At 38.4% G+C, this 27,650-nt stretch overlaps 1 protein-coding gene across 2 annotated transcripts in view; it reads left to right on the top strand.

Moving 5' to 3' along the window:
- The first annotated feature begins 11,230 nt into the window (after positions 1–11,230).
- dpysl2b (dihydropyrimidinase like 2b) overlaps positions 11,231–27,650 on the top strand; it is a 36,083-nt gene continuing 19,663 nt past the window's right edge. Inside the window, exon 1 of one of the 2 annotated variants that reach the window (XM_033975982.2) lies at positions 11,231–11,455. In XM_033975982.2, the coding sequence (XP_033831873.1) occupies positions 11,255–11,455 (201 nt within the window). In that variant the 5' untranslated portion in view covers positions 11,231–11,254. Of the gene's footprint in view, positions 11,456–18,412; positions 18,691–27,650 lie in introns of those variants that run through there. The other variant, XM_033975983.2, reaches the window with a different exon arrangement.

Raw genomic sequence — 27,650 nt, 5'->3', positions numbered from 1 at the left:
TTGTTTTTTTTGCCCACTACATTGGAAAATCATTTTGTCATTAAAGTTGACCTGAATGAAGAGACGAGTGTGGACATTTATTTGTATTTTTTGTGCTTTATTTAGACAATAGAATGTAATAGAATGGCATTAATGCATCTTTATCTAGCAATTTTATTTTTACCAGACATTTTTATTGCTCAAAAATACTGTTCCTCGCCAAACACAGGCTTTCTTATTGAGTTGGATTGCCTCTCCACAGATTTGACCTATAGCTTCACCTGACTGTGCCGCCTGCTTGTTTCCATGGAGATCGACACGTTTAATGCCATATGTAGGGTCATTCTAGGCAAAGGAGTAACATCTCGGTAGCGATAACCACTATGTAACCATTCACCAGAAATGTTACACAGTGCACGTTTAAAGGTAAAGCAGAAATATTGTGATTATTAATGACACAATTCCATTATTTATCACTATCCTGTTTGTAAAGAGACTGATTCTTACTTTATAAAATGCCGCTACTCTATGAAATACTTATTTTAATAGTCAAAACAGTCAGTTTCCCCAAATAAACAATAAAACTGTCGATCTACTACAACTTTGCTTTGAGTAGTATACCAAATATTATTCATTGGGCTGTACAGATTGAATATCATCGCCAGCAGAGGGCCAGAGGAGGGTAGTACTCAGTTACATGTACTTGAGTAACTTAATAAAGAAACTGCAGCATACATTTACTCCTACTTGTGTAACAGTTTTATTGAAGTAACAGTACTCTACACTACGTTTTGGTAACAAATGGCAAAGCTTTATGTTGACAATATGAAACGATTTGAACATTTGTGTTTCTTGGACCACTCCTTCAGATATTTAGTTTTTTTAAATCATTTTTGTGAGTGAAAATACCAGATTTTGTGCATTATTTGATGACACATTCACTTTAAATCATAAATCGGACAGTTACTCTTACTTGAGTAGTAGTTTTTTTACTCTTACTTGAGCAATTTCTTGGACCACTACTTTGTACTTCTTGAGCAATATTATTTTGAAATACTTCACCTACAGCTTTGCCTGACTGCCCCGCCTGCTTGTTTCCATGGAGATTGACATGTTTAATGCCATATCTAGGGTCATTCGAGACAAAGGAGTAACATCTCACATCATAAATCAGACAGTTATTCTATAAGTTACTCTTACTTGAGTAGTAGCACTTTAGTACAATTTTCTACCAAATGCTCAAGTCTTCCAGATTTTTAGTCTAACATTTGAACTTTAGGTTAAATGTTAGTACTTTCTATGTCTTCTTGCAGGCAGACATGGACAGTATAATGTGTTACGTGGGCAGCAGTGTCCTCCTGTCTCCTGCAGCTGTCCCTCTCGTCCACAGCCCTGTCCCGAGGCGTTGCATAAATCTTTCCAGAATTCCACCTCGCATTCCCTGGACCGTCGTCAACACTGTCATAACTCTGTCACAACACTGCTCCTCATGCAACAGGGACCAAGAGAGGAGCACAAGCCTCAGACGTGCCCGACATCAATGCTACTCGTGTGACTGTTGATGTTTAAGTGTTAGATTAAACATGTTGCAAAAAAATCTGGTTGAAGTTGAGAGATTTTTAGATTTTGATTAAGAAAATCTAATATAAAAGAATTGTGGAGGAATATTAGAATTTGATTTCCTGGTCAAGGGCAGCTTGGCATAGAGGTAATTCCATGACTGTTACCAAGCAACCACAACATAACAAGTCTAACTTTCCCTGGCAACATTAGTTATGATTAGCCAACAAAAAAAACAAATGTTTTTTTTGTTTTTTTAAAGGGCCTGTATTACACTGTTTTCTGATCAATGTTATAATATTTCCTCGTCAAAAAACATACCTGTGATTTAATTTTGTTTCATTCACACGTTTAACACACAAACCCTGCATATTTCAGTTGAGTTCTTCTCTCAAATGGAAAACACTCTGTTCCACCTTTTGATGTCATGTGGTAATACAGGAAGTGCTCCACTGTGTTTTTAAACTCCATAAACCTTCACTAGAATCATTTGGATAATTTCACCCTTGGAATTGCAAATCTATACTGAACTAAAAGTAAAACGCACTGTTAACTTGAAAACTACCGCTTCATGACATCACAAGGTGGAACGGGGCATTTTGAGTTTTGGAGATGTAGACAGACTAATAAACATGTGTGAATGAAACAAAACACAACTCTAGGTATGTTTTTGAGGAAGTAATAACATTATAACATGGCTAAAATAGTCAGTTTTGCGTAATACTGTACAGGACCTTTAAGAGTTTTGACCTGTGACATCACCTGCTTGGATATAGATAGGGTTAATGCCATACTGAGGAATATTCTATTATTAGGATCATAGTTGGTTGATGGTGTCTTGGTCAACCGAAATTAGTTTTAATTGACTTATTATTTTAGAAGAAAGGGGAAGTTAGTAGAAGATTTGGGAGTGAATACTGTCTTCAATCTGCTTTTCCGTATAAATACATTTTCCTAGTACTTTTGTGTTTAAATAGTAGTTTTTGCATGAACTCACATACAGTTGTATCTTGTCTTGTGGGTGCAGTTAAATGGTCAGATCATTGCCACGCCCCCTTTTAGTCGATCAACCGGCAGGACCAAGAATTTGTTTTGTTGATGACAGCCCTAGAAACAAGACAAGCAGGTGAGAGACCCTCCATGAGAAAAGTTACATAGTGTGTCTTTAATAGTAGTAACGTCAAAACTGTGCAAACCTGTGTTATTAGTACACAGAATGGAAAAGAATTGTCAGTAACTTAATGTGCAGGGTGAAGCTGGGTGAAACCAGAGAGCTCTCTTTTCAGGAAGTGGATCTGTCAGAGAGTATCCAGGGTACATTTAAAACTTCCTCTCCCATCATGCATCTGGGCTGAACCAAAGGCATGTGTTTTGTCTAGGACTGGAATGTACAATAGACACAAAGATTTCAAAATGTGTAATCTAGTACGTGTATCCATCCACCGAAGCGATAAACAATTCAAGCCAAAATATATCTTTAAAATATTAAGTCCTCAAAATGGTGCCCAGGAAACTGAAATCTATTAATGGGGTGATTATGATCATGCTCAAGGATTGATCCTCCTCTTCCGCCCACTGATTCTTGGTACACATCAGCACACCTGTTCACAGCCAATCAGCTGTTTTAAAGCGTGTCTTAGCCCCACCCTCTGCAGCTGACAGCATCGTCATGGTTACAGGGTGGTGGCCGCTCCATCGCTGAGGCAGACTCACACTGCAGCAGAGACTAAAGTAACTGATCTGAGCTTATATATTATTTTATATCATAGTTTTAGATGGAACACAGGGCCCTATAACTCTAAGGGTTATTTGCTATTTTTGAAAGAACTAAACAAATAGAAAATCCATGTATTTTGAACCAGATGTGTTTGACTAATGCCTAAGTGCTACAGTGCAAACACTTTCGCTCGCAGGCCTGAATAATTTTCCCATAATTCATTTGTCCAGACAGAGAAGCAGGCCCAATAATTACAGAGATATTGCCACCCCACTCTAACACCTTTTGTTTAATTTTACTCATAATATTGCACAGAATTTTAACAAAAAAAGTGCAAATAGTAGGGATGTACCTATATTTATTATTAGTGAGTAATAACAGTATCTGCCAAAAGCACTGATATCACTTGGCCAATTATCATTACTATTTCGCTCCGGTAATGGGAGGGTTAAACCTGACATCCCTTTCCACATGCAGGAAGAAAACGGCTCCCTGGAGAGAGCATGGATCTGGGAATAGAGACGTGATGCTGCTTCTGTATTCTAACAGAGCCGAGTGTAAACTGTTATCCAGTCTTCAGTCCATGCCAAAAGACTCACTAAGGACAAAGTATATAGAAGTATCGGTTATCGGCCCAAGTGTTATCAGGTTGTTAAATTCTTAAAATTATCACCTTAAAAAGTTGGGCTTGATCAGATGCCACCCCAGTGAAAAAAGTTTAAACATACAACTTGTTCCTTTTTGTTTGTTAATATAGAGTCTGTGCACAGTGTGAACATTATAACTATTAAAATCTATGCCTGATCTATGTTATAATGTTGTTTCCTCATCAAAAACATACCGGGAGTTGTGCTTTGTTCCATTCACACATGTTTAACACGCAAATCCTGCATACTTGGACTGAATCTCTACTGAACAAAAGGTAAAAGGCAGCTGTTAACATGAAAACTACAACTACATGACATCACAAAGTGGAAAAGACCATTTAAGCTTTGGAGATATAGACAGACTAATAATAAAGGATTACTCAGACGCGTGAATTAAACAAAACGCAACTTTAGGTATGTTTTTGAGGAGGTAACGGCATTTTAACGTGGCTTAAAGCTAACAAGAGTAAATTTCCTGTAATTTAGGACCATTAAATAATAACGCAAAGGTATTAAAGTGTTGTTTTAAACTCTCAAAGGTGCAACGTTACACTATTCATTCACTGCCACAGCCGCCTTACGGTTGACTGCCAGAGATATGGCTGCCAATCTGCGCTGAGGACTTCTCCAAACACCATCACACACTACATTCATACACAAGCAACATCGGTGAAGTGTCTTGCCCAAGGAACGCAACTGTTTTATGCCTCGGTCAGCCATCACCCTTCAATGTACATTTAGACTGACCATTATCTATGTACGCCCACACTATGGAACCTCTCAGTATGTAGCGCAGTTTAAGATCAGACTGAAAACCCACTTCTAGGCGGGATATTTTGGTGTTTTATTGTTTTACTGTTCTTTGACTATGTGTCGCATTTTATCTATAGGCCTATCTGTTTTTGTTGACTTTGTGTGAAGCACTTTGGGCAGCTTAAGTTGTATTTTAAATGTGCTGTATAAATAAAATTGAATTGAATAAAAATTGAATGTTATCCCTTATATGCAGGAGTTAGTGGGCACTATTCTTATCAAAGATGTACTTCATAATTCATTCATTTTGTACATTCCAGAGTGGTTACTGTGGTGAACTGGACTCGTGGCCTACATTAGTGGACATAGTCGACCACAGCCCTTCCTTCCTCTGCCCCTCTGTTTACAGGGAACACAGCCAATTTTCCTAGAGTGGCCAGATTTCCAAAAACTGGGACCCCCCCGGTTTTGTGTTCTGATCATTTTCAAAGACGTTTTTCGGTATGTTGCTTACAAATGACAAATTATGCACGTCTTTAATGTTGGCAGGGATCAAATTGGTCAAAAATACGGACATCTGTGACATTTTTTGTATAAATCCGGGACAAATCAATGGTTTTGGATAAATCAGCTGGAACACGGGACACAGGGTTTAAAAGTGGGACTGTCCTGGGTAAATAGGGATGTCTGATCACCCTAAACCTTCCCCATGCAGAATCATGCCCTCCTACACTGTCACTGTTAGCTTAGCCTGCTATTGTCAGCTAGACCGTGTGAGAATATTGCACGAGCATATCACGGGAGGGTTACAAACTTGTTCGCTCATTACAGAAAAAGCTGTTTTGTTCCACATGAATTGTAACTTAACGACACGGTATCACTTTGAAACCAGCATCACAATGTAAATCCTATATTTTCTTTTTTCAAATAGTTCTGAGAAAAGCCCACACAAACCTGTAACTATCAATAGCCTATAGTTTTTGTGATACAGTACTTAGTTTAGCACGATCATTTAAGTTCACTCAGTTACTGCACTTTTAGCTGCTCAAATAAGTATCAGCACAGCAAATTTTGGATGTACTATGTGACTTTTTTTGGATGTACGGCGAGCCACCTGCTTGTCTCCATGGAGTTGTTTTTAATGCTCCACAGTATGGCATTAAACATATCTATCTTGCATTTATTCAGTTTATTCAGTGTTATTTTTTGCTCCACCGTGCTGAAAAACATGCACTCTTATTCTCCACAGACGTTTAACTTAGTCTGGTGGTGTCAGCTGCTTTTGGAAATGAGTTTAATTCTATACTGTGTGAAAGCATGATTTTTGTTTTATTACTTTACTCTTAAACCTTGTGTCGAATACTTTGTGTCTTAAGCTTTGAGGTGAGCTTGTTTCTCAGTAAGGATGTGACACATGCTTATTTTAAGATGTCTACACTGGAGCCTGTTACTTCGGTTACATGATTTCGGTTAGTGACACATTCTACCTCACTGTAAACAGCTAACGGTACATCAATTTATGAGCTTGTACAGACAGTATGTAAAATGAGTTAAGTCTTTATAGGATCTGCCTTCTATAGATAATACCTTTCTCGGGCTATAAGTACTGGAAAAAGCCCCTGAAATACAACGCATGTGCCTGTTGTCTGTAACTTCATTCATCTGATCAGATAAACTTCTTTCAGCTCTCTACCTGGTCTGCAATCTCTTCCTTCACAATTACACCGTGGAACATTCCAATGAAAGTGCTAAAATATCTATGGATACCTGCAACTACCAGAAAAGTTACATATAGTGCAGCTTTAATTACACAGGTTGAATGGTACACTCTTTATAGCATCGCCAATTTTAACTAGACTTTTTCATAGATTTGAACACAAATCTTTGCACAGGGGACAGGGGTGGGTACTTGGTAAATTAACGACATCTGGGACTACAAATAGTTGGAGTTGTTTTACCACTACTTCAACTTGTAGGTTATACTTGAGTACTATTATTCAGAGGTATTTTAAAGGCCATGTATTTGAGCAAAATGTGTCTTGCCCCAGTGCAGATATATTGTATAAGCAGCTCTTAGGGTCAAGATATGTCCGCTGTGTGCTGTTTGGAGCTAATTAAAAAGTCGCTCCGGTTTCTGAAAGTTGTGAAAAGCCCTTATAAACTCATCATGGTGAATAATTAGGATGCTCAGATTGTATGAGGTAAGTGAGGAATAACTTTGAACCACTGCAAACTGTTTAAAACAAACTAATTCTGTTTTTTTTTTTCACAATTTTAAGACTGTAATAATCAGATCAGATTAACCCAAAAAGTGACATTATTCTTCTGTCTAATCCAGAGAATCTCCTCAAACTTTGTCCAAACATTTGTCTCTGGTTTCACTTCTTATCACCATGGAAACAGAGGTAGACATGTTTGCAGTGTCCTCTCCTCAGTGAAGCTCTCAGACAATGGCCCCGCTTTTCGGTGGAGCAGACATTAAACCGTTAACAGCTACCAGTCTGTCGCCATCGTTGTCATGGAAACTGGACTCGCCGTTCAAATCCTTCCCATGGTGCTTTGTGCTCGGGACGTTTATCAGTTCAATGGGAGGGCTTAACTGAATCAGCGTATTCCTGATTTCTATACAACACTGCCAAAGTTTTAAGAAAAGTCTCACCAGGCAAGGCTCAAACCGGTCTAAACCAGGAATAATCTCTGGTCTGCAGCAGAACTAAAACCACGTTCCAAAAAGGTCTCATATAACACTCCTTTCTCGAGTCTAAACCAAGTCAGAACAGGAATAAACCAGATCTGAATCAGGACATCTACATTTCAAGTACAGCTTAGTGAGTTCAATGTTTTCTCACCACTGGGGTTTGCCTGGGGTCCAGAACACACACTTTTTCAATACTTTACAAAGGTGTGAGTCTGGTCACTGGTGAATCTCCCTGAGTTCAGATGGGCGTGATTGACATGCGGTTTAGCCAATCAGAGACATGCGTGGTCTGTACGTGTCAAAACAAATATGGCTGCTTACAAGGAAAAAAGAAAGGAAAAAAAGATTTCTGTAGAATCTTTTTAGTGAGCGAAACACTATGTTTTGTTAATCTGAGGGGAGATACATTTGATTTTGTTTGTAAATGATGGGTGACCAGTGAGATCCTTCGTTTCACATGCATCACTGTAATAAACAAATCTGATTGGACAAAAATGTTTTATCCTGGGTTGAGGTGCGACGGAGGGTATGGGGACCACTTTGATATCAATCTGTATGAAAAAATACAGAAAGATATCAGTCTGGATTTGCCATTCCTTTGCAACAATGGGATGGTAACCCCTTCAATGCTAATATCAACCTTCATCCGAAGCCTCAAGTAAATCTGATGTAACAAACTATAAAGTCAGTGTGCCACTTTCAACTATTTTAAGTCAATTCAACATATGCATACAAACTGATTCAGCACTGATTCATGTTTGGCTGCAAGTCCTGGGGTTAAAAGCTAAGGTAGTCCTGGTCAAGCCTAGCAACAAGATCAAGGAGATGGGTCTCTGAGTGCTGCACTACGGCGCCCACTGCTTCTGAAGTAATGCCACAGCAGCAGCATTAAACGATGGGTCAAATGCAGAGGGCAAATTACCCTATGGGGACAATAAAGTGAACCTTAAAGAAGACTTGCTTGTGTCTGCTCTATGACACCCATGGATCATTTGTTATAATTTCGACATTTTTAATCGCAATATTAATCTAAAATGACTTTATAAAACTAACAAATGCACTGACTTCCGTGTTAGAAATCTGCGGAGCCCAATGGGAGCTGATGTCGCTGCAAACTTCATCACAACATAGTCAGCACCTCTGATGAATAGCTACAGATCACCGTAACGAGCAGCATATTTCTTTTCATTTGTACCAAAATGACTACGTGACGCTGCCAAATCTTACGTGTGTCGCTCATTAAGAAAATAAATTTGGAAAACAAAATAAGCACACAGCAGTGGATGTATGTTAGTGGCGGTGAAATCAGGGATTGATTGATAATATGGCGTCTTAAAAATAACCGTTTAAGGATGGCTCAAACCTGCATCAATCCCTCAAAATACAACTTCAGGTGAGAAAATGGTGAGGGGGAACAACTAAAACCTCTGAAAAGTCCATTTTGCATAATAGGTCTGCTTTAAATTTAACCATAACACCAAATTATGATAAATAAATAAGACATTTCCAACATTTTTTAACTTAAGAATAAATCAGCAGTAAAACTAAAAGCTACATTTTATTTGAACGCATTTAACTTGTATATCTGGAAACACACTAAGGTCAAGTTTATCAAGTTTAAAATAGAAATATTCCATGCATCCAGTTCCTTTAAGACCTTTACGTTTCAACAGATAGAAAGTAAAGAAAGTGTGTACAAAGGGAAGGCTCAAACTGCATTGTGAATGAGTTTGCAGTGAAACAATTGATCCGTGCATAAGCAGGTCACTGGAGACATTTTGTTCTGAAAAACTCACACTGCATATAAGGCCTATCTCTCAGTGTATCAAGTGCTGGGCTCGTTTTAAATAAATAACACTACTTTATCCCATTAGTGGAGTTATTATCTTGTCTGTGGCGCTGTGTAAACGTGTGTGTCAGTTTGTCCTGACTCAGCAGATTCTAAATGTGTTCTGCTGCTGAGAAACCTACAGATTTCCCACAGGACGTCGATATAGCCTCATGTCGTAAAACAGACTCATTAGAACTGTGCTAAACTGGATTTTTTGGTTAAATTGACGACTGTGTTTAAGAATGTATTTATTTATTCGAGAAATGTGTGTAATATGTATATTTTTCTTTAGTGTTTTGGGGGTTTTGTTTTTGTTTGCAGTACAGCGGTTAAAGATATTCTACAGTGTATTTTTTATCACAATGTCTACTGCAGAATGAAGTTATGTTTATTGAAATTATAGGCCAAGGGATGGAAGGAAAAAAGGGAAAAAAGGAAAAGGAAACAATAAATAAAAGAGAATGGAGACTCAACCCTGAAACTAAATGTCAAAACTTCATAACTATACTCACTAATTTATTAATTTTACTTGCTCAATAATAAAACATTAGCTCAGAGTAAGCCCCCAGCCCACCCCTCAAACTACCCCCTCAACCCACCCCAAGCTCTGATCATTGTTTTATTTCTGTTTCTTGTCCTTTGCTTCGTACCAGGTTTATCATTTTCTTGTCTGTTTCTTCATCTCCTGTGAATGTTTCTGTTATGTTTTGTACTGTTTTTGTTTTTTTCATAAATACAATTTTAAAAAGAAAGAAAAAAGAAAATTATAGGGGAATTGAATTACCAATGTGTTGTTGTTCCAGGCAATTCATACAGGCCTAATACTAAAGAATCTAAATGTGTAAAACATGTGTCAAACCATCATAGAATTTTCAACAATCAGTACTGAAGGAACAAGGTAGACACAACTGAACCTGAGTTGTCAGAGCCTTAACCTGCAGATAGAGGACACATACAAGTATTTTTCTCATTATCAGTCTATGAACAGGCCTCATTTGAAAGCTGGAAGCCTTCAGAATTCACTCATTGAGCTGCAGAGGGGGTTCACTAGCACTGATTAAGGATTGGCTGCAGATACTGGGGTTTAGGTAGTGACGGTTCAGATCAGAGAGAGTCCTTTTAGGTTTGAACCAGCTCGATTTCGGCATTGAAACTGACAACCCAAATGAGAGACTTGTGTGAGGCTCATTCTGCTTTCTGATTGGATAATTGTCTTGGAAGCAAAACCCCAAATTACAGCATGATGCATAATCAGCATCAGTAAGAGCTATTTGATCATGTCTATATTACAAACAAATCCTTTACTAGACCTACTTCATGCACACACATTTTCTAAAAAAGTATAGCACAGACTCTATAACCATGAGGACACGAGCTCAGACTCTGTGCTCTATAGTCATATATATGCAGCTCTGAGTGTCACAGCGCTGCTTCTTCCCTCATGGTGCTGAAGGACAGCGCCCTGGTGCCTGCCGCCTCATTCTCCCCCGACTGTCAAACTTCAGAGTAACCGCCCGGACACGCACTACAGCCCTCGTGCCGCTACATGATCTCATCTCTCATTAGATTACACGCTTTTGTGCCAACTACGCGCCGTGCCATCTGACGCGCCACAGATCAGTCCCAGTCCTCCAGTCCAGTTTGGAGACGATTTACGGACAAGATCTGGAACTCCTTCAATTTGCAAAAAGAAACTGGCTACAGGTAGGTTTGAAACGTCGATTTTCTTACATTATTAGCTTCACAATCTTACCCATTACTCAACTAAACCGTGCGTAAAGCTATGACTGCAGCGCGTCGATTAAAATAAATTAACATATTTCAATCCAGTACGTAATTTCTGTGTGTTCTGGTGCTCGTGTTTGCAGTTGCACAGTAGCACGGTCCCTTATCGCACCGAACAAAAGGCGGTGTCTGTCCACTGTCCACGGCAAGACGCACAAGACGCACAACACGGCACCCTCGCATCCACCGCCGCTGCTCCACTCCCAGCATCTCCTCCTCCTACTTAGACTCCCCTGTGAAGCAGTATGTCTCGCTACGGGGAAGTGGCATCCCTAAGCCCACCCATGACCAGGCAGGGGCAGTTCTGCGGCGTTTTCTGCCCCGTGGACGGAGCCGGGGGAGCGGGTTTGGGCTTGGACGCGTGTCGGGGACGAGGGCGCAGCGAGGGGCGTGGGACCGACCGGCAAACGGAGACCTCCCAGCCCAGGAAGGTGGAGATCCGGCAGAGCACGGGCAAAGAAGCGCTGCAGAATCTGGACCAAAAGGTAAGATATAAACCATTTTTACGTTTATAGTTGCGTGCGGATTACGTGCTGCTGTCTGTGTGGGCTGGTCAGTGATTTATGAGTTTGAGAGAAGTTGCATCGCCTACATTTCCCATGATGCAGCGTGATGTAATAGAGGAGAGTGGCACAGTCAGAGGGAGTGGCTGCTCGGCTCCATTTTTGTCGTAAAATTTGGTGGTACTGTTTGGTTTCCATGGTGACAGTCCAGGTTTTAGTGCAAGGAAACACCAGGCTGGTTTTTGGTGTGACTGCATGTGGTCAGGTATTATTAGTCATGAAGTAATGGCTGGGCCAGTACTTCTTTTATATTATTCTGACATTTTGGGATGATTATTTTTAGAACTAAATGATTGCTTAAGTCAACTAAGTAAAAGGCCTACAGTCTATTTGAAAATTACAATATTTTTCCTCTGCATTTGACCCATCCCTCACTGCTACTTCGTCAGCACATCAGCAGCAGTGAGTGGTTACTGGCTGGGATCCTGGTACATAGTAATAAAGAATAGGTTATCTATCTTAAGTAATAGCCTATTGTAGCATTGTCAGGATGCTAAATAAAAAAACACTATTTACCTAGACAATGTAAACTAATTTTCAACATTATAAACAATAGTATTTTCTTTTATATTCCCATGTGGCCTTATATCTGTGTAATCCCTCAGTCATAGTGGTCCATGGGTGTATAGTAGTCTATGTGTCTTATACTGGTTCCGATACAGATCAACATCATTCTAAAGCTATTCAGGAAAGGTTCATTTCTGTCCTGTGAATGTGACTTTTATTAATATCAGTACTTGCTCAAATGAGTATCTAGTTTCCATACTAGTTTTAGTATTGATTATCGCAAGGACAGCAGTCCAAGCAGGGACTCCCTGACTTCTCTCACCCCAAACACTTCCTCCAGCTCCTTCAGTGGGACCCCAAGGCGTTCCCAGGCCAGTTGAGAGACATAGTCCCTCTAGTGTGTTCTGGGTCTACCCCGGGGCCTCCTCCCAGTGGGACGTGCCTGAAACACCTCCACCCCAGAGTGGCATTTAGGAGGCATCCGGAACACATGCCCGAGCCATCTCAGCTGGCTCCTCTAGACATGGAGGAGCAGCAGCTCTACTATGAGCTCCTCCCATGTGACTGAGCTCCTCACCCTATTTCTAAGGGGGCACCCAGCCACTCTGTGGAGGAAACCCATTTAATCACGTGTATCCACAATCTTGTCCTTTCAGTCATTACCAAAGCTCATGACCATAGGTGAGAGTAGGAAACAACCACAGAGTACAGCAACTGCATCACTGCAGACGCTGCACTGAAACTGGAGAGGGAACACACCTAAACGCAGGAAGAACGGGCAAAACCACAAGGTGACTGGTCCAGGAATGGAACCCGAGAATCGAACCAAAGACCTTATTGCTAAATGAGATCATGATGAGAGGGTAAATTACAACACAGTAAAAAATAAAATGGGAAGGATGCATAAATTATGCCTGCTTAAAAAAAGTTTCTAAAAGTAACTAGAAAAAAAGACAACATTTTAAATTCCAAGAATCTGCCTATTTCTTTCTCTCTCCACTTTAAGACTAGAATAATTCATGTAGTTTGTAGTGGGTCATTGGGCCAGACTTTTCATGTAATATTCAACACTCATAAACTATTCAAATGTTTCAATTTTGTGGAATATTGTACCAGACTAAAGACTGAAAAAGCTATGTGGATGTACATTTTTGTAGGAAAAAAAAAATAAAGCCAGGTATTCATAATGGCTTTGTTGATTACAGAATAAATAGTTACAGGAGGGTGTTCTGCATGTGTATCTATGATGAAATGTTTAGCAATCTGACATGGTGATGCATGATACACATTAGCAAACACTGCCAAAAACGTTTTCAGAAGAAAGAAATGATATTTTTGTAAACTGTTGATCGATGAAAAGGTGAGTGTGACTAACTGAGAAACTGTTGGCTAATGCTAGCTTATGGCTGTAATGCTATGTGGCTTATTTAGCAGTACAAAATCAGCTCACATGTTGAAGATCCACCTACACCAGTTCTTTATGGTCAGACAGTGTTAAAACAAAGCTCAGATTAAAGTCCTCCAGTCTCAGAAAACCTCAGACAGAGCAGTGCCTCCAATTAGCATTACACCTCCAGGGAATGTTGACGACATCAGCTGCACAGCATGGACTAATAGCTGCAATTCTGAGGACATTTCACCATTTCAGTTTTGGTATTTGTATGTGGGTGATGTTTTGAGCAACTCCCCTGTTCCAGAGAAATGTTTCCACCCAGCTCAGTTTTAAGACAATAGGCCTTGTTATACTTTTTATATCATCTGAAGCAGTTATTCAAGTATTGACATAAGTTTACATGTAGGAAGAATACATTTACTAGACGTTTTCAGGTTTTACAAAGTAATCTCCTAGATAGGGCGGGGCAAGAGCCACATTTTCCTGTTGAGTGGATTTTGTTTTGAAATATCCAAAAGGTAAATGCTCTGATGTTCAGTCCATTAATTTCTGTAACTGACTAGATCATAGAACTCAGTGTAGTTCAACAGAAATCAGCATTTTAACAATATTTCAATTCATTTTAGTTGTCCCACATCTGTATTAAATATTATTGACCTATAGAATGTTGTGGTATCATCTGAAACCCAGCAGTTGAGGTTTTTTCTTTATAAAATTTGATTATACCTAACCCTAATGTTGAGGAAATCTAGACCACTATATGATTATTTAACCCGACAATCACACTTTCTTTTAGGGTTGTCAAAAGTAGCGAAAATCAGGTATGTATCGATATTAAAAAGGTCATATTCACAGGACAGAAATGCACCTTTCCTGAATAGCTGTAGAAAGATTTTGAGCTATATCAGAGAGAAAATACTGTGATGTAATGTTGAAAATGAGTTTCTATTGTCTAAATAAAGACTTTTTTTTAATTATCATCATGGTATCGGAATCAGTATTAAAATTTTAGTATTGTGACAACACTACTTTCTTTTGCCTTTTTAAGTTCTTTGCTATTCTGACCTCTTCCTGCCCGTTACTATTGACACATAAAAGCATTAACTCTATGAACCCCATTGACGCAATGACAATTAAGGATCAATACATCCATCAGGGCTCATAGTATGGGGCGTGCCCAAACCAGATGGAGCGTCCTTGGGCTCAACATATGTCAGTGAAGGCAACAAAAGCCTTCCCCTCACTGTCCTGCCATAAGTCTACTGTACAACCAGCCCCGATCCCACTGCAGCGGTGCGTTCAGTGTCCCATGAGGGTCGTAAATCTCAGCTTGCTGTGGAGCTGATCCAGGAGAGTGACTTGCAAGCATCTTGAAATTGTGCTGCCTGTCTGTGGCAAACAAAAGAGCTGATTGTAGAAATTAGAGGTTGAGAAATGTGCAAGGTTACATTTGTGCAAACCGAACTGTCTTTTGAGATTTTAACAATGTTTTTAAAGTCACATTATGTACGTGTTTAGCCAAAAATAGATAGATAGATAAATAGCACTGAAAAACATAACAAAACATGAGTCCCTACTGTGAGTAGACTCGCCTCTCCACAAACTCTCATTTGGCCTGACCTTTAAATTGCAGTCTAAAAAAGATCTAGATTTGTAAGAGGAGGGGAAGAGCACTATAACTATAATTGTAATTAAAGAATGGGTATTACGCTTTCTTTCTTTCTTACTTACTTTATTCTTTATTTGTCAGGGGCCATGTACAAATTCATTAATCTTACAAAAGAAAAGATGATTTGTACCAGATTTAGCTACTGCTACTTTCTATCTATAGTCCCTGGGCAGGTGAACACACAGTAAAATACACATTTCATTACAATTAAACACTTCTATGGGGTATTAATTAGTAACACATAACATATTCAGGTCAACATGTTACCTTTTATTGTTTTGAAAGTGCTGTATTCGCCAAAGACAGTGCATTAACATGTTAAATAAGTTTCACTTCAGTTTTTGATGCTCTGAGTCTCTCCTCCTTTTGCTCACTCCCCCTTCAGAGCGATATCCCAACACAATTTTGTGGGAGCATGGCGTGGTTTATATTTAAGTCTCTGAGTTGTTTACAATGTGCAATCTGAAAGGGATCCTACTTTTCCAACATATATTGCAACTCTAATTGCCATCACAATTCTTTTTTTTTTTCCAAAATTGTACAACCTTACACATTAGCACGTCCTGGTTTTGTTTGCTTATGTAGAGAGTTGAAACCAAGCGTAATTGTTCAGTGTGTAAATAAAACATTGCATTTGATTTGAAGGTGTAAACAACTTGGTAATAAAGGCTCTCATACCTCACAAGCTCATTTAGAATATGTCTCTTTTAATGACAAGCATTTCTTATTAAGTGGCATATCTGTTTGTATGCCTGCAAGATTAATCACAGTTGAATCAAAGTTGCATTTGAATGGGCAAAATTAGCAAATCACAAAGTTTTTGTAGTACCATAATTTCCTTCACAAACATCAAAATATTCTGTCTTATTCTGTAAAAAAAAACTGCTAACCCTGTAGTTTAGATCTGCACAAACATGCTCTGAAATGTGATTCTTGTATTAATTTGTCGGTTCAAATTTCAGTCTTTTTGTCAATTTTTCTAGGCGTGTTTAAAATGTGAACTTTGACCAGAATATTATAATTAAAACATAAATAGCAAATCTATTTGCAGTCGCAATGCTTCAAAAGAATTGTAATTAGATATTTTTCTGAAACTGGTCAGTGTAGTATGTAGTGTAATTGGGTCAAATCTGGTGTGATGGAGGAGCACTTTGAATCCTTTGGTTAAAAATGAGCTCTTGGTTTGTTGCTGTTAAAAGCTGTAATGGCGGTGTGAGCTCTACTCTCATGTTTCATATTGATCCACAGCATTTGCAACATGATCCACTCTGCACCTCCAACCACACCTCTCAAATCTACCACGTTCTGTGCCTTTTATCAATGTCTGAATTAAACATGTGATGTAAGTCAGATGTTTAGATTTAATGTGCTATTCACCAAGCTGCCAATTTGTCTTTTCAAAATTTGTCACTTCCCTCTGTTGCCAACAGAGGGCGTCAGGAGGTGCAATTCAAGTGTTCAACAGGAAAAGGAAAATGCTTACCTGTTCAGCCAGAACCACATGCTTTAACAAAACTTCACAAAGATGAATGGGTCTGAAACTGTATCCCGTCTCCCTGATTTGAGAAAGGCATGACTGACAGGTGGATTAACCAATCAGAGAGAATGATAAAAGATTGATACAAGAATTTTGGAGAGGACATTTGAGAAACATGTTATACTAATTAGCAGCTGTGGTTCAACCGTCCCAAGTTAGGACAGTTGTTTGAGGCCTTTATGGTCCAATTCCAGACCCTTCTGGATTCAAACAGAATGTGAAAGGACTGGCTGGTCAGGCAAGGAAAATGCTGCAAAATAAAAGCATCGAGGGATACATATTAATGTTTTCAATGATGTCTGTCAAATTTTTGTGGCACAGAATGTCTCTGAGGGGCATTTTGGACATACAGCTTAAAGACGGGGTATTACGCTAAATCAACTTGGATCTTATAATATTCCTCTATCAAAAACAGGCCTGAAGAGTTTTTATATGCCATTCATGCATTTTTTAGTAATCTTGCAATCTCTGACGGAGGCTATTTGAACCCTCTTTATGGTTAGCAGTACAAACCTGTCCAATACTCAGCCCACAAGCCTACAATTTCCCATAAATATACAAAACCATGATACAAAACACTACATTACAGCATCACAAACCCGATGTGATGTGCAATATTTTCATTAGTGGGATGCACGCTGATTGTAATATGATAGCGTTCTGAAGGGGAGGGACTTAGTGCGGGGAACAAGGGAGGAGGCATCAAAAAACAAGTCGATAAGCTGTTTTTGGTGCATATAGCATTTTCAAAACAATAAGGTAAGGTAATACAAGGTAACATGGTGATCTAAATATGTTTTTGTTAGCAATTAATACCCCATAGAAATGTAATACTCCCTTTTAATGAAACATGACCTATGCATAAGTTAACATTTTTAAAGTTTGTTGGCTGTTTTGACTTGTCAGATGGGCTGCATCTATCTTACACTGTGATTATTAAATATAGGTTATCTGCTATTGTGAGTTTTGTATTTATGGCATTGATCTCTTGTAAAGGAAAATGTACACAGTAGCCTACAGCGCACGCTTATTATAACAATAACAGGCTACTGATCTGCATTTAAACTCAAATTTTATATTTTTAATGTTGTCTGTGTGCGTCAGTTTCACATTTAAGTATCAGATTAGTTTTGTTCTGAGCTAAGTTACTCTATCTTTAGCAAAAGACGAAGTTTAAATCTGTCAGCTGGACAAATTGTTGTAGAAGTGAAGACGTTTTGCTGCTCATCCAAGCCGCTTTTTCAGTTCTGGTCAGATTTCTGGTGGACACTGTCTTATATCTATCTGAAGGGAGGGGCTAACTACAATGAAACTGTAAACAGCTATTGTCTCAAGTTTCAGCCTTAACGACCCTATTCAACCTTTAATGCCCCTCCTATGCCCCTCCTGAAACGTCTTCACTCCTACAACAATTTCTCCAGTTGACAGGTTTAAATTTCATCTTTTGCTATGGATTACTGACATTTACTCCATCTTTGCAAATTATTTTTCCCATATAGTCCTTTAAACCACCTAAAAACAATAGCTTACCAAGATTACCTAATTAAGATGACTGCATACTGGTGTTTTCCAAAATATATCCCTGATCCCTACGTTCACCAACCCCAAAAAACCCTCCAAATGACACATTAGTCATGCCCTGTGTTTGAATGAAGCAGCAGACTAGAGGCAGTAGTAGCTGTAGCAGGGCGAGGCTCTGCGCATGCGCCGTTGGCCTGCCCTCTCCCGGAGCTGGATCTCGGTGCCTCCTCCTCCTCCTCCGCCCCGCCGGCTGCCCTGCCTCTCCTCTCCTCTTCTGTCTGTCTCCTCTCGGCTCTCTGCTGCATCGGACACCGGGGAGGCTGCTGCCGCCACTGCCGCCACTGCCGCCACTATACAACCCCATACCTCGCTCCAACGTCCGGCTCCAAGTCTCACGTCCATCAACGTTTCCCGGGATCTGCTTTTTTAGTCGAACCGCAACCGGGGCTGACCTCAACAGGCTGCAGTAATCCTCTCCATCCGCCGACATGTCTGGATATCAGGGCAAGAAGAACATACCCCGCATTACCGTGAGTTTTGGGTTATTTTACCGTCGTTTGGCACTAAAAAATGCGCTCTACACTTTGGGGAAGCGTTACCGGATTATCACACGCAATTTTCTTTCTTTTCTTACCTGTTTTTTGGTCCATATTCGCCTAAATCCCGTAATCTTCTGTTGATTGTAACGGAACTGATCATTCTGCTGTTAAATTGATGCACGCGCCTAACTTTTGACTTTGTTTTCCCGCCAAAGCTGCATTCTCCAACAAAATAACTGCAATACCGACATTATTTGTACATTATTCGTTACCATGTCCATGTTTGCGTCCCTTTTAGCTTGAGACCGGTGTAGCAGCAGGGTTTTTTGGGGTGTGTGGGCTCCTGTCACTTGTCGGCTTCTCAAAACGTGAAAAGAATAGAACATGCTAATCTCAGAACTAGCTTTAATGCTACATTTTTGCATTTCTAAACCAATTTAACGTGGCTTCTTTGTTCATTCCTGCTTTAGCTTTCCCATTTACGTCAATACCACATTATGTCTAATCAATGGTTAGCTATTAGAATTAATTTAGCCCATTGTGAAGCCAGGAATTAAAAATAAAAGGCTTTGTTGCAGGTGTAATTGTAAGTATTATGCATTTAAAGCTGGTTGTCTTTGTGAAACCACATGTGAATATTGCTTTGAACAACTGTTGTCACATGCATTTTTATCAATGAAATAATAATGATGTATTTCTTTTCTTTTTTTAGTTGCATCTTTGGTTCTTGGTAATGGAACCTCGCAGCGGTTTTATTCCACTATGCTTATCCAGGGAGAGGCAGGGAGGATGGAACAGGGAGGGGAGCGTGGAAAGGGAGGGGACCTAGCTGGCTGCTGCTGTTCCAATGCATGTTTCTCTGGCTAAGCTGAGGGGAGGGACGGAGGCTGGCTGGATGTCGGGATGGATGGGTGGATGTGGATGTGTGTGCATGCCGCAGAAGAAATAAAGAGGTCACTGCCCAGAAGAGAGCAGATAATTGGGTTTGCATGGATTAAATTGGACCAAATCAGGCTGGCAAAACATGTGAAAATAAGGAGCAGTGGCTAATACTAGTAGGAATTTTGAAGTCAGATGAAGATGTAGTTAGGCAAGACGAAATGTTGGGTTACTTTTTAGATGACATGGTGCATGGTTCAATTTTGATATGGAGGAAAATTGTTATTAGCATGCTAATTTTATGGTGTTGTATGATGGTACATGATGTACCACCAAGGTTGGAACTGATGTGCTATAATTGATAAAGTAAAAAAACTGGGGAGTTTTCTTGGTGATGCAGATTTAAAGAATATTGGCTTCTGTGCCCACTTGAAATGAATTTGAAAACAAGCAGGTTACGTTAACTTACTAACCTCTTAGCCTTATGATAGAACAAAGTATTGCCAATGTACATACATTTGTTATAATGAACATTGAGATTTTTGAGAGTCAGAGAGACTTTAAAATTTAAGTTGCCAATTTTTACCTACAAAATAGTTGGAATACTAATATTGTAGTGTTCTGCTGTAAGGAAACATGCCAAATTTCATCTGGTTGCTTTCTGAATACAGGGCCTACTATAAATGTTAACCCAAGCCAAAACAAGAGCAAAAAACAAGAGCAGTCTCAACTCACTATAGCCAGTCTCCAGAACAGACCAGTAACTGATGAACTGAACCTTCACATCAACTTGTCGGCATAGCAACCAAGCATCACATACAAAAGCAGTTACATTAACAACAACACGTTAACAGTTACAAGAACAACAAAAGGTGTCAACTCTGAGCTAAACACGAAATATCATTACAATATTATGCATACAACAGTCTTACTGTTGAGACCAATAACGTGTATTTGTGACTATTGATATCAGGATTTTAAAATAAGCTTTAGTAAAGTTCACAAATTTGAACTCACTGGTCTGTTTAAAAGGCACATCTGATGCAATTAATTTCCCCATTTTCACTGATACTATAGGACCATTATATCATCCATCCGTGATAGTTTCATTATTACAATCCTAGACAAGGAGCATGTTTAAAATGTAAGAAGCAGAGCCGAAATGTGCTGATAAGATATTCTATTAACTGTGTAAAGGTTAAGAATTTGTACTGTGTCCACATTGAGGAGATGAGGATTAAGGCAGTGCAGTCATGTACCATGATGCAGATACATGTGTCCTTATTTAATCAGACATCCATAGCCTTCGGGCGTTTGACATGACTCCAGATGAACTCTCTGTCAGGTCCTGTTTATCTAATGGTAGTAAATGTCGTGTCATCTTAATAAATGTGAAATATATAGGTCTTGTGACTGTCTGCGGAGAAGTGTCTGGTTTTCTCCATCAATAAGACTCTTTGATTGAAATGAGTCCTTGTTGTGTCACTAAATAAGAATCATTGTGCTTGGGTAAGTGCTGGAAAGGTTGTCTTGAATATAATATATTCTGTAGTATGGGCTTTCTTGCTGTGACTTGCTAATGCTAACCATGCTGATCACCATGCCACTAGTTTAAACAGTGCAACTATTGTTTGTTTGCTTCATTGTCCATTTTATTTGTAAATGCTGCAGATTGATTGTATGGATGGATAACAGCAGATCGGGCAGCACTAGGCCTGTCACAATAACATATTTTGAAGTTTGATATATTGCTGAAGTAAATAGACGATAAATGATAATATCAAAACTAATTTATGCCACTCTAATCCAAATGCAGATTTAAACCACAAAAACTATTGTAAATGTACAATATTGTTAGAAAATCATGAGCTGCAGTTAAACAACAGAACGAACACTTAAGTATTTAGTTTGCAGAAGTTATTCATTCAACCTTTTACGGCTTAAATCTTATGGTATAACCAAACAATAACCAAAAAAATAAAAAAATTGTAGTGCAAAGAAAATGTAAAAGGAATAAATATTGATCACAACAAATATTGTTCCAACTTTCATAAATTGAATGATAATTCAATATAGTAATTATCATGACAGGCCTAGCACACACTACCAGTCAGATGTTGGGACACACTTTTTCATTCTCACTTCTCACACTTTCATTCTCAAAACAATGAATGACACATATGGAATGTAGTAAACAAAAAATAAACTTAAAATAACTCAAAGCATGTTTTTGATATTAAAAAGTTAAAAATAGCCACCCTTTGCTTTGATCCCTGGTTTGCACTCTTGGCATTTCTTGACCCTGATGCAACAGCTGTGAAGTGAAAACCAAGAAAAATTCCCATCTGTCAGCTGGACAAAAAGTTGTAGGAGTGAAGACATTTCACTGCTCATCCAGGCTGCTTCTTCAGTCAGCTCCAGTTCACAGATTTGAATTTTTCTTTTACTATGGATCGTACCTGGACGACTGAGGGATTACACAGACGTTTCAGGAGACTTGACCAAGAAGCTCATTGAGAGAAGGCCAAGGGTTTGCAGCACTGTTGACAAAGCAAAGGGTGGCTACTTTGAGCATTTGAATATAGAGTATAAAAAATATTTAGTTACAGTATTCTATATATTTTGCATCATGTGTGAGGTCTTCTGTATGTATATAAAACATCAAGTAAAGCAGTAAACATATAGAAAAACAACACTGAATGAAAAGGTGTATCCAAACCTTTTACTGGTAGTGTAAAGTTATATACATGAGTACTAGGGCTGCTAATAGTTTATCATGTAATGTGATAGGCAGTTTTATATGTTTAAAGTATTTTGAGTGAGAGCCTGTTGACGATGGCCCCTCCCACCCAGTGTCTGCACCAGTTGGCCCAGAGATGAGAGGATTAGAGCAGTTGTAGTCCAAACTGAGATTATGTCACACTTAAAAGGATTGACTTCCTTTTTTTGACCTATGCAGGAAGGAATCTGCCCACAGGCTCCAGGCACAATACTGGTTATTAATGTGCAAAGGCTGTCATTAAAAAGAAGTAGACTCTGTGGCTCGGGCATTTGTTTAAACTAGACTATGGTATCTTATTGTCTGTCAAATCAAAAAGCAGTGACTACATACTATTGCTTAAATGCTTAGAACATAGGTCGGTTTAGTTTTAAATGCATTCAGGTGTAGACTGTTATACCAGTTAGACCTGAAGATGGACCTGAAGATATTAATTAATCAACTGTTGTAGAATAAATGGGTGATGATTCATGATTGAAACATATTCCAGTATTTATATTTAAGAAGCAAAGCTGCAACAATTAGTTGATTATACAGACTATACAGTAATGTCACAATAATAACATTTCAAACTACTACTTCATACAAAAAAAATAGACTTGATACTTATTCATTTTTTAAAAACAATTTTATACATTTAGAATACTTTTTTGGGGACGATTCTGCTTTACGGTTTGGTTTCAATATTATTGTTTATCGTCTATGTTTACTTTAGCAATATCAATACTTGATCTTTTGGGTATCAAAATCAGTATCATTTAAAGGGTTTTAGACAATACTGTAATTTTCAACACAAAATAATAGTTTGCTCTGTGCACATTTTATATACATTTATATATGTTTGTTATACTTTGTGATCTTACACTTAGTTCTGTTCAAACTCTAAATGAAATTGTTCAGGAAAGGTTAAGTTTTATCCAGTTATTAGTCTTAGTATTGATTAGTTCTGATTTTTGATACTTTTGACAACCCCACTCTAAAACAAATACAGAAAGCCTTTTTGTAATAATAAACACAGTGGCATTATTAAATAATTAAATCATTTTAAAAAAAAGAAAGAAAACAGTTTAAGATTTTGCACAATAAAATTCTCCATTTAGAATGCTTCGGTCACCATATTTCAACCTTCATTATTATTATTATGTATTTAAAAATTCTCAAAATACAATAGAAAAGTTCATTTCACCAGTCAATTGTCCAAAAAAAAAAAAAAAAAAAAAAAAAGCTAACTTGTCTTTTAAATATTCATTAGATGCAGCCTTATTATTACATGAATTACATAAATTTATTCTCATTTATGTTTTGGTCCTTGTTGTTCTGAATAGGCATGGAACGACATGGAAATTTGCTGTCACCGTTATCATGGCCAAAATAATTGTGATTAATGATTTTATCACAATCCATTTTTAAAGTTGCTGACACTTTAAAAATGTTCTGGATATGAATATTTATCATTTTAATACTATGAACAGGTTCCATCTTTAAATAGCTGTTATAGTATTGTACTTTGTTATAAGTAAAAACAACAACTCCAGAAGAAATCCTCAGGGGGAGTAGCTTTTTTGTGTGCACATTCTGGTGATGTAATTGCGATTATCTTTGTTGGCGATTATCACAATTGCATAAAATGTCCCGCGTACGATTATTATCTACCCTTTATAAATGCATTCTATAAGTAACCTGGCATTTAAATAGCACTGACTTTCATAATTAAGCTAACTCCATGCAGATCACAGTGAGATTAGTGTAAATGAGATGTAAACGTGTGCAGCTGCGACAGAGCCCACTCTCTTCCTGCTTCCTGGATCACTTCTTTCCTGTAATGACATTTATTGGCCCATTATTGGACGTGGTTATACATTCTTATTTGTTGTGCCAGTATTCCAGGGCGTGGCACTGATGTCCACTTCACAGCAGATGGATTTGGGAGGCTGCTCACATTAAATATGAATGCACTATATTAAGTTCAAGGCTGGGATTGGATGGGAGCCTCGCTGTGATTCTAAACCTAACCATGACTCAAGGCTTAGAAAGGGCAGATAATATTCAAGATAATATTGAAATGATTGCTTTGAAGTTTACAATATCAAGTTTCACATATATCATAGCATAACTGTCTGCAGCAAAAATGGAGATTAAAATGGAACTTGTAATCATGGAAAAAACATGTTTCATTGTATTTGAACAACATTTGTACAGACGTATTGCAATGTATATGTATTGTCTATTGTACTATTTGCATCTAATTAAAGCATTTTAGTGTTTATTAATCAGGAAGTGCATGCCAGAATACTAGTTGTTGTTAGCTTTACCGTCACTGCAAAACTCCTTTCTTGTCTGGTGTGAAAAGCACTTATATATAATTAAGAAACGGTTTAAAGCTAGTTCTGTTTCTCACGTTTTTATAGTTGTAAGTTATGCACCTTTTTAAACCTCTACCAATACATTTAAAGATATATTTTAGGGAGTCTGACGTCGGGCACTTAGCAGCACTGTCAATCGAGGAAAGAGGACGCCTGATTTGTCTGTCAATAATGGTCATATCTTGATTAGCGAAATAAAAACATCAGGATCATGTAGAGCGGGTCAATGTGAATATTTTAAGACCAAAATGACGAGTCTGACAGCAGCAGTTACAGAGGAACGAAAACGTTTCTATGTAAAGTGAAAGAGTCGATGGAACCAGCGGCTAGCAAGTTGGCTTTGTCCATTTCTATATACTGTCTATGGTTTTAGCACATTTTTTACTATTGGCTTCCTCAAAAGAAAATTATGCAGTTATTATTGGAGCTATTTGTCCAAAAATATAGTAGCTGTATTGAGAAACTTTTACCACTTTTATTATTGATTTATCTTGTGCTAATCTATGTTATCGATGTATGGGTTAATAGTTTGCCTTGTTCTGTGAGTTTAAGCTGAAATCATTTGAGTGGCCTGTGTTAGCATTAGCAGCAAAGCACTAGAAATAACAATAATGCAGGCGATAGAGAATGAGGAAAAAGTAACTGACACCAAAGAGTGTTAAAAATAGTCCACTGATCTATTATTACTCTGTCCTGGATAACGGCGAGCTCAATCATCTGCAATAGTAGATAGTCTTGTACTGTCTGGTGCCTTAGGACAGACAGTGGCTCAGGTATAGAGCAGTCGCCATGTAACCAGACAATTTGTGGTTCAAGTGCGAAGGTTTTCCTCAAAGTCTGAACCTCTTCTTTTCAATTCCCATGCTGTTTTTCTAGTTTCTTACAACCATTCAATTTTTCCTCTGTTCATTCATAAAAGTAATGCTTTGTTACAAGCTAACTCAGGGATAAAATGAGGCGTAATGAGACTTAAATTGTTACCTGGAAACACTGTTATTTTGCTCAAATAGAAACTATTCTGGAAACCTCATTAACTGTAGGTTCACGCATACAACATCAGTCTTCTTATATGAGCCTGCTAGCCGACCCATAATGACGAACACAGCTCTGGTTTCCAAATACGAGTCTAAGCTGTTTCTATGGTTGTTGTATTGTCACTGGAGAACATAGTTTGCCTTTGTAAATATGTGAGGAAGCTTGTGAGGACGGCGGCGTGGCTAGAGCCGACAGTACTGCTTTGTTCTGCTACCCATTCATCCCAAGTTCAACAGTTCACACAAACACAACTTCTGTCTCTACTATGGGATATTATAAGTTTTCCACACATTCTTGAGCAAAAAGGTGACATTCTTTTGTTGGGGTTGTAAAGGGAGGCCTTCTACATTTTTGGCTATTGTGGGCTTAAATTCTCCTCATCTGTATTTTTCCTATATAAACTTGTCTTGCTCCAGTACAGATATATTGTATAAGGTCTGTGTCCTCTGCTAATTAGAAAGTGTTTCATTTTCTGATAATAAGGAAAGGTGTGTTAGCGAAATAGTTATTGTTAGCAAAACTGTGAGCTGTAATACCGGCTTATAAACTCATGGTGGTGAATAATTAGGATCGGAATGCATAAGGTAAGTAAGGAAACCATTTAAAATGAAATAGCTCTGTTTTTCACATTTTTAAGACAGTAAAAATCTGGTACATTGCCTTTAAATCAAACATAAAAGGCATTCTTCTGAAAATAGTTGTCAGTGAGGTTCTAGAGATTGTAGGGTCAAATGTGTGTATCAAAGCATGACATAACCCTGAGATTATTGGATACTTTTCTGTTGAATTCAGCTATATACTCTCATAAAACGACCGGTGGATGTAGCCAGTTACTGTGAAGTTTGATCCCTCAGAAGAATTAGAATCTTTTTAGAGGGAATTCAACGTCCACATAAATCATGAGAAAGTCAAAATCATTTTAAAGGATTTTCATATGATTTTTTTCAGCATCTAAATTACTAAATAGTACCTCTAAAATTATGTAAGCATGTTCTGTTTTGATCAGATAATGACTTTCTTGCATAACATGTGTGACTCACCTGAACATCAGAGGTATGTTATCACCATTGGTATCGTCTAGAGAAAATCAATTCACTTTGCTGTTTTCTGCTCACATCTCCAAAGCTTAGCCGATGTTTTTGACTGCCTTTGCTTTGTATGGGATGAGCTAACTTCTACCCACTTCCTGTTTATCAGCGTTCTCATGGAGCTAAGGTCAGGATCATGTCTGGAGTCTGGCTGTGCTCCAGGACAAGCAGACTCGGTGTCCAGCCTCTGCACACTATACACGCACACACAGACACATGCACAGATAGACCCCACACTGTGATAAATACACACCCATACACACAGTTACACAAGTCCCCATCCAGAATGATCAACAGTGTGATCAGCCAGGAAAAAGTATGGACTAAGACAGTTCACAATTAACCTGAAACTTTTATTGTCATAGTCATTATTCATTTTATTTGTTCTAAAAGTTGGCTGGACTGAAAAGACCAAGGAATCAAATAGTACTTTTCTTGTACTATTCTACTGAAGCGAAACCGTAATCTCATTGGCAATTTGATACACGGCCATTCAACCGTCCATTTTCCATTGCTTAGACAGAGCCCCGAAGGCTTAATCGCAGGCGCAGCAGTCTCGGCAAAGATTTCCTCATATATCACCTACTTGCCACCTCAGCTGGTGCCTCTAGATTTTGAGGAGCAGTGGCTCTACTCAAGGCTCCTTCTAGGTGACTTCAGTTCCTCACCCTATATCCAAGGGCACGCCAATCCCCCAACATGTATATCTGGAATCTCTTCTTTTGTGTTAATCAGTTTATTACAATATATTCTCAGTAGGAATGTGTCAGATGATTTCCTATTGTGGATCCAGACTTTTTTTTGAGT

This window comes from Periophthalmus magnuspinnatus, chromosome 12, assembly GCF_009829125.3.
Source record: "Periophthalmus magnuspinnatus isolate fPerMag1 chromosome 12, fPerMag1.2.pri, whole genome shotgun sequence".
Lineage (NCBI taxonomy): Eukaryota > Metazoa > Chordata > Actinopteri > Gobiiformes > Gobiidae > Periophthalmus > Periophthalmus magnuspinnatus.
This window is presented reverse-complemented; position numbering and strand designations above follow the sequence as displayed.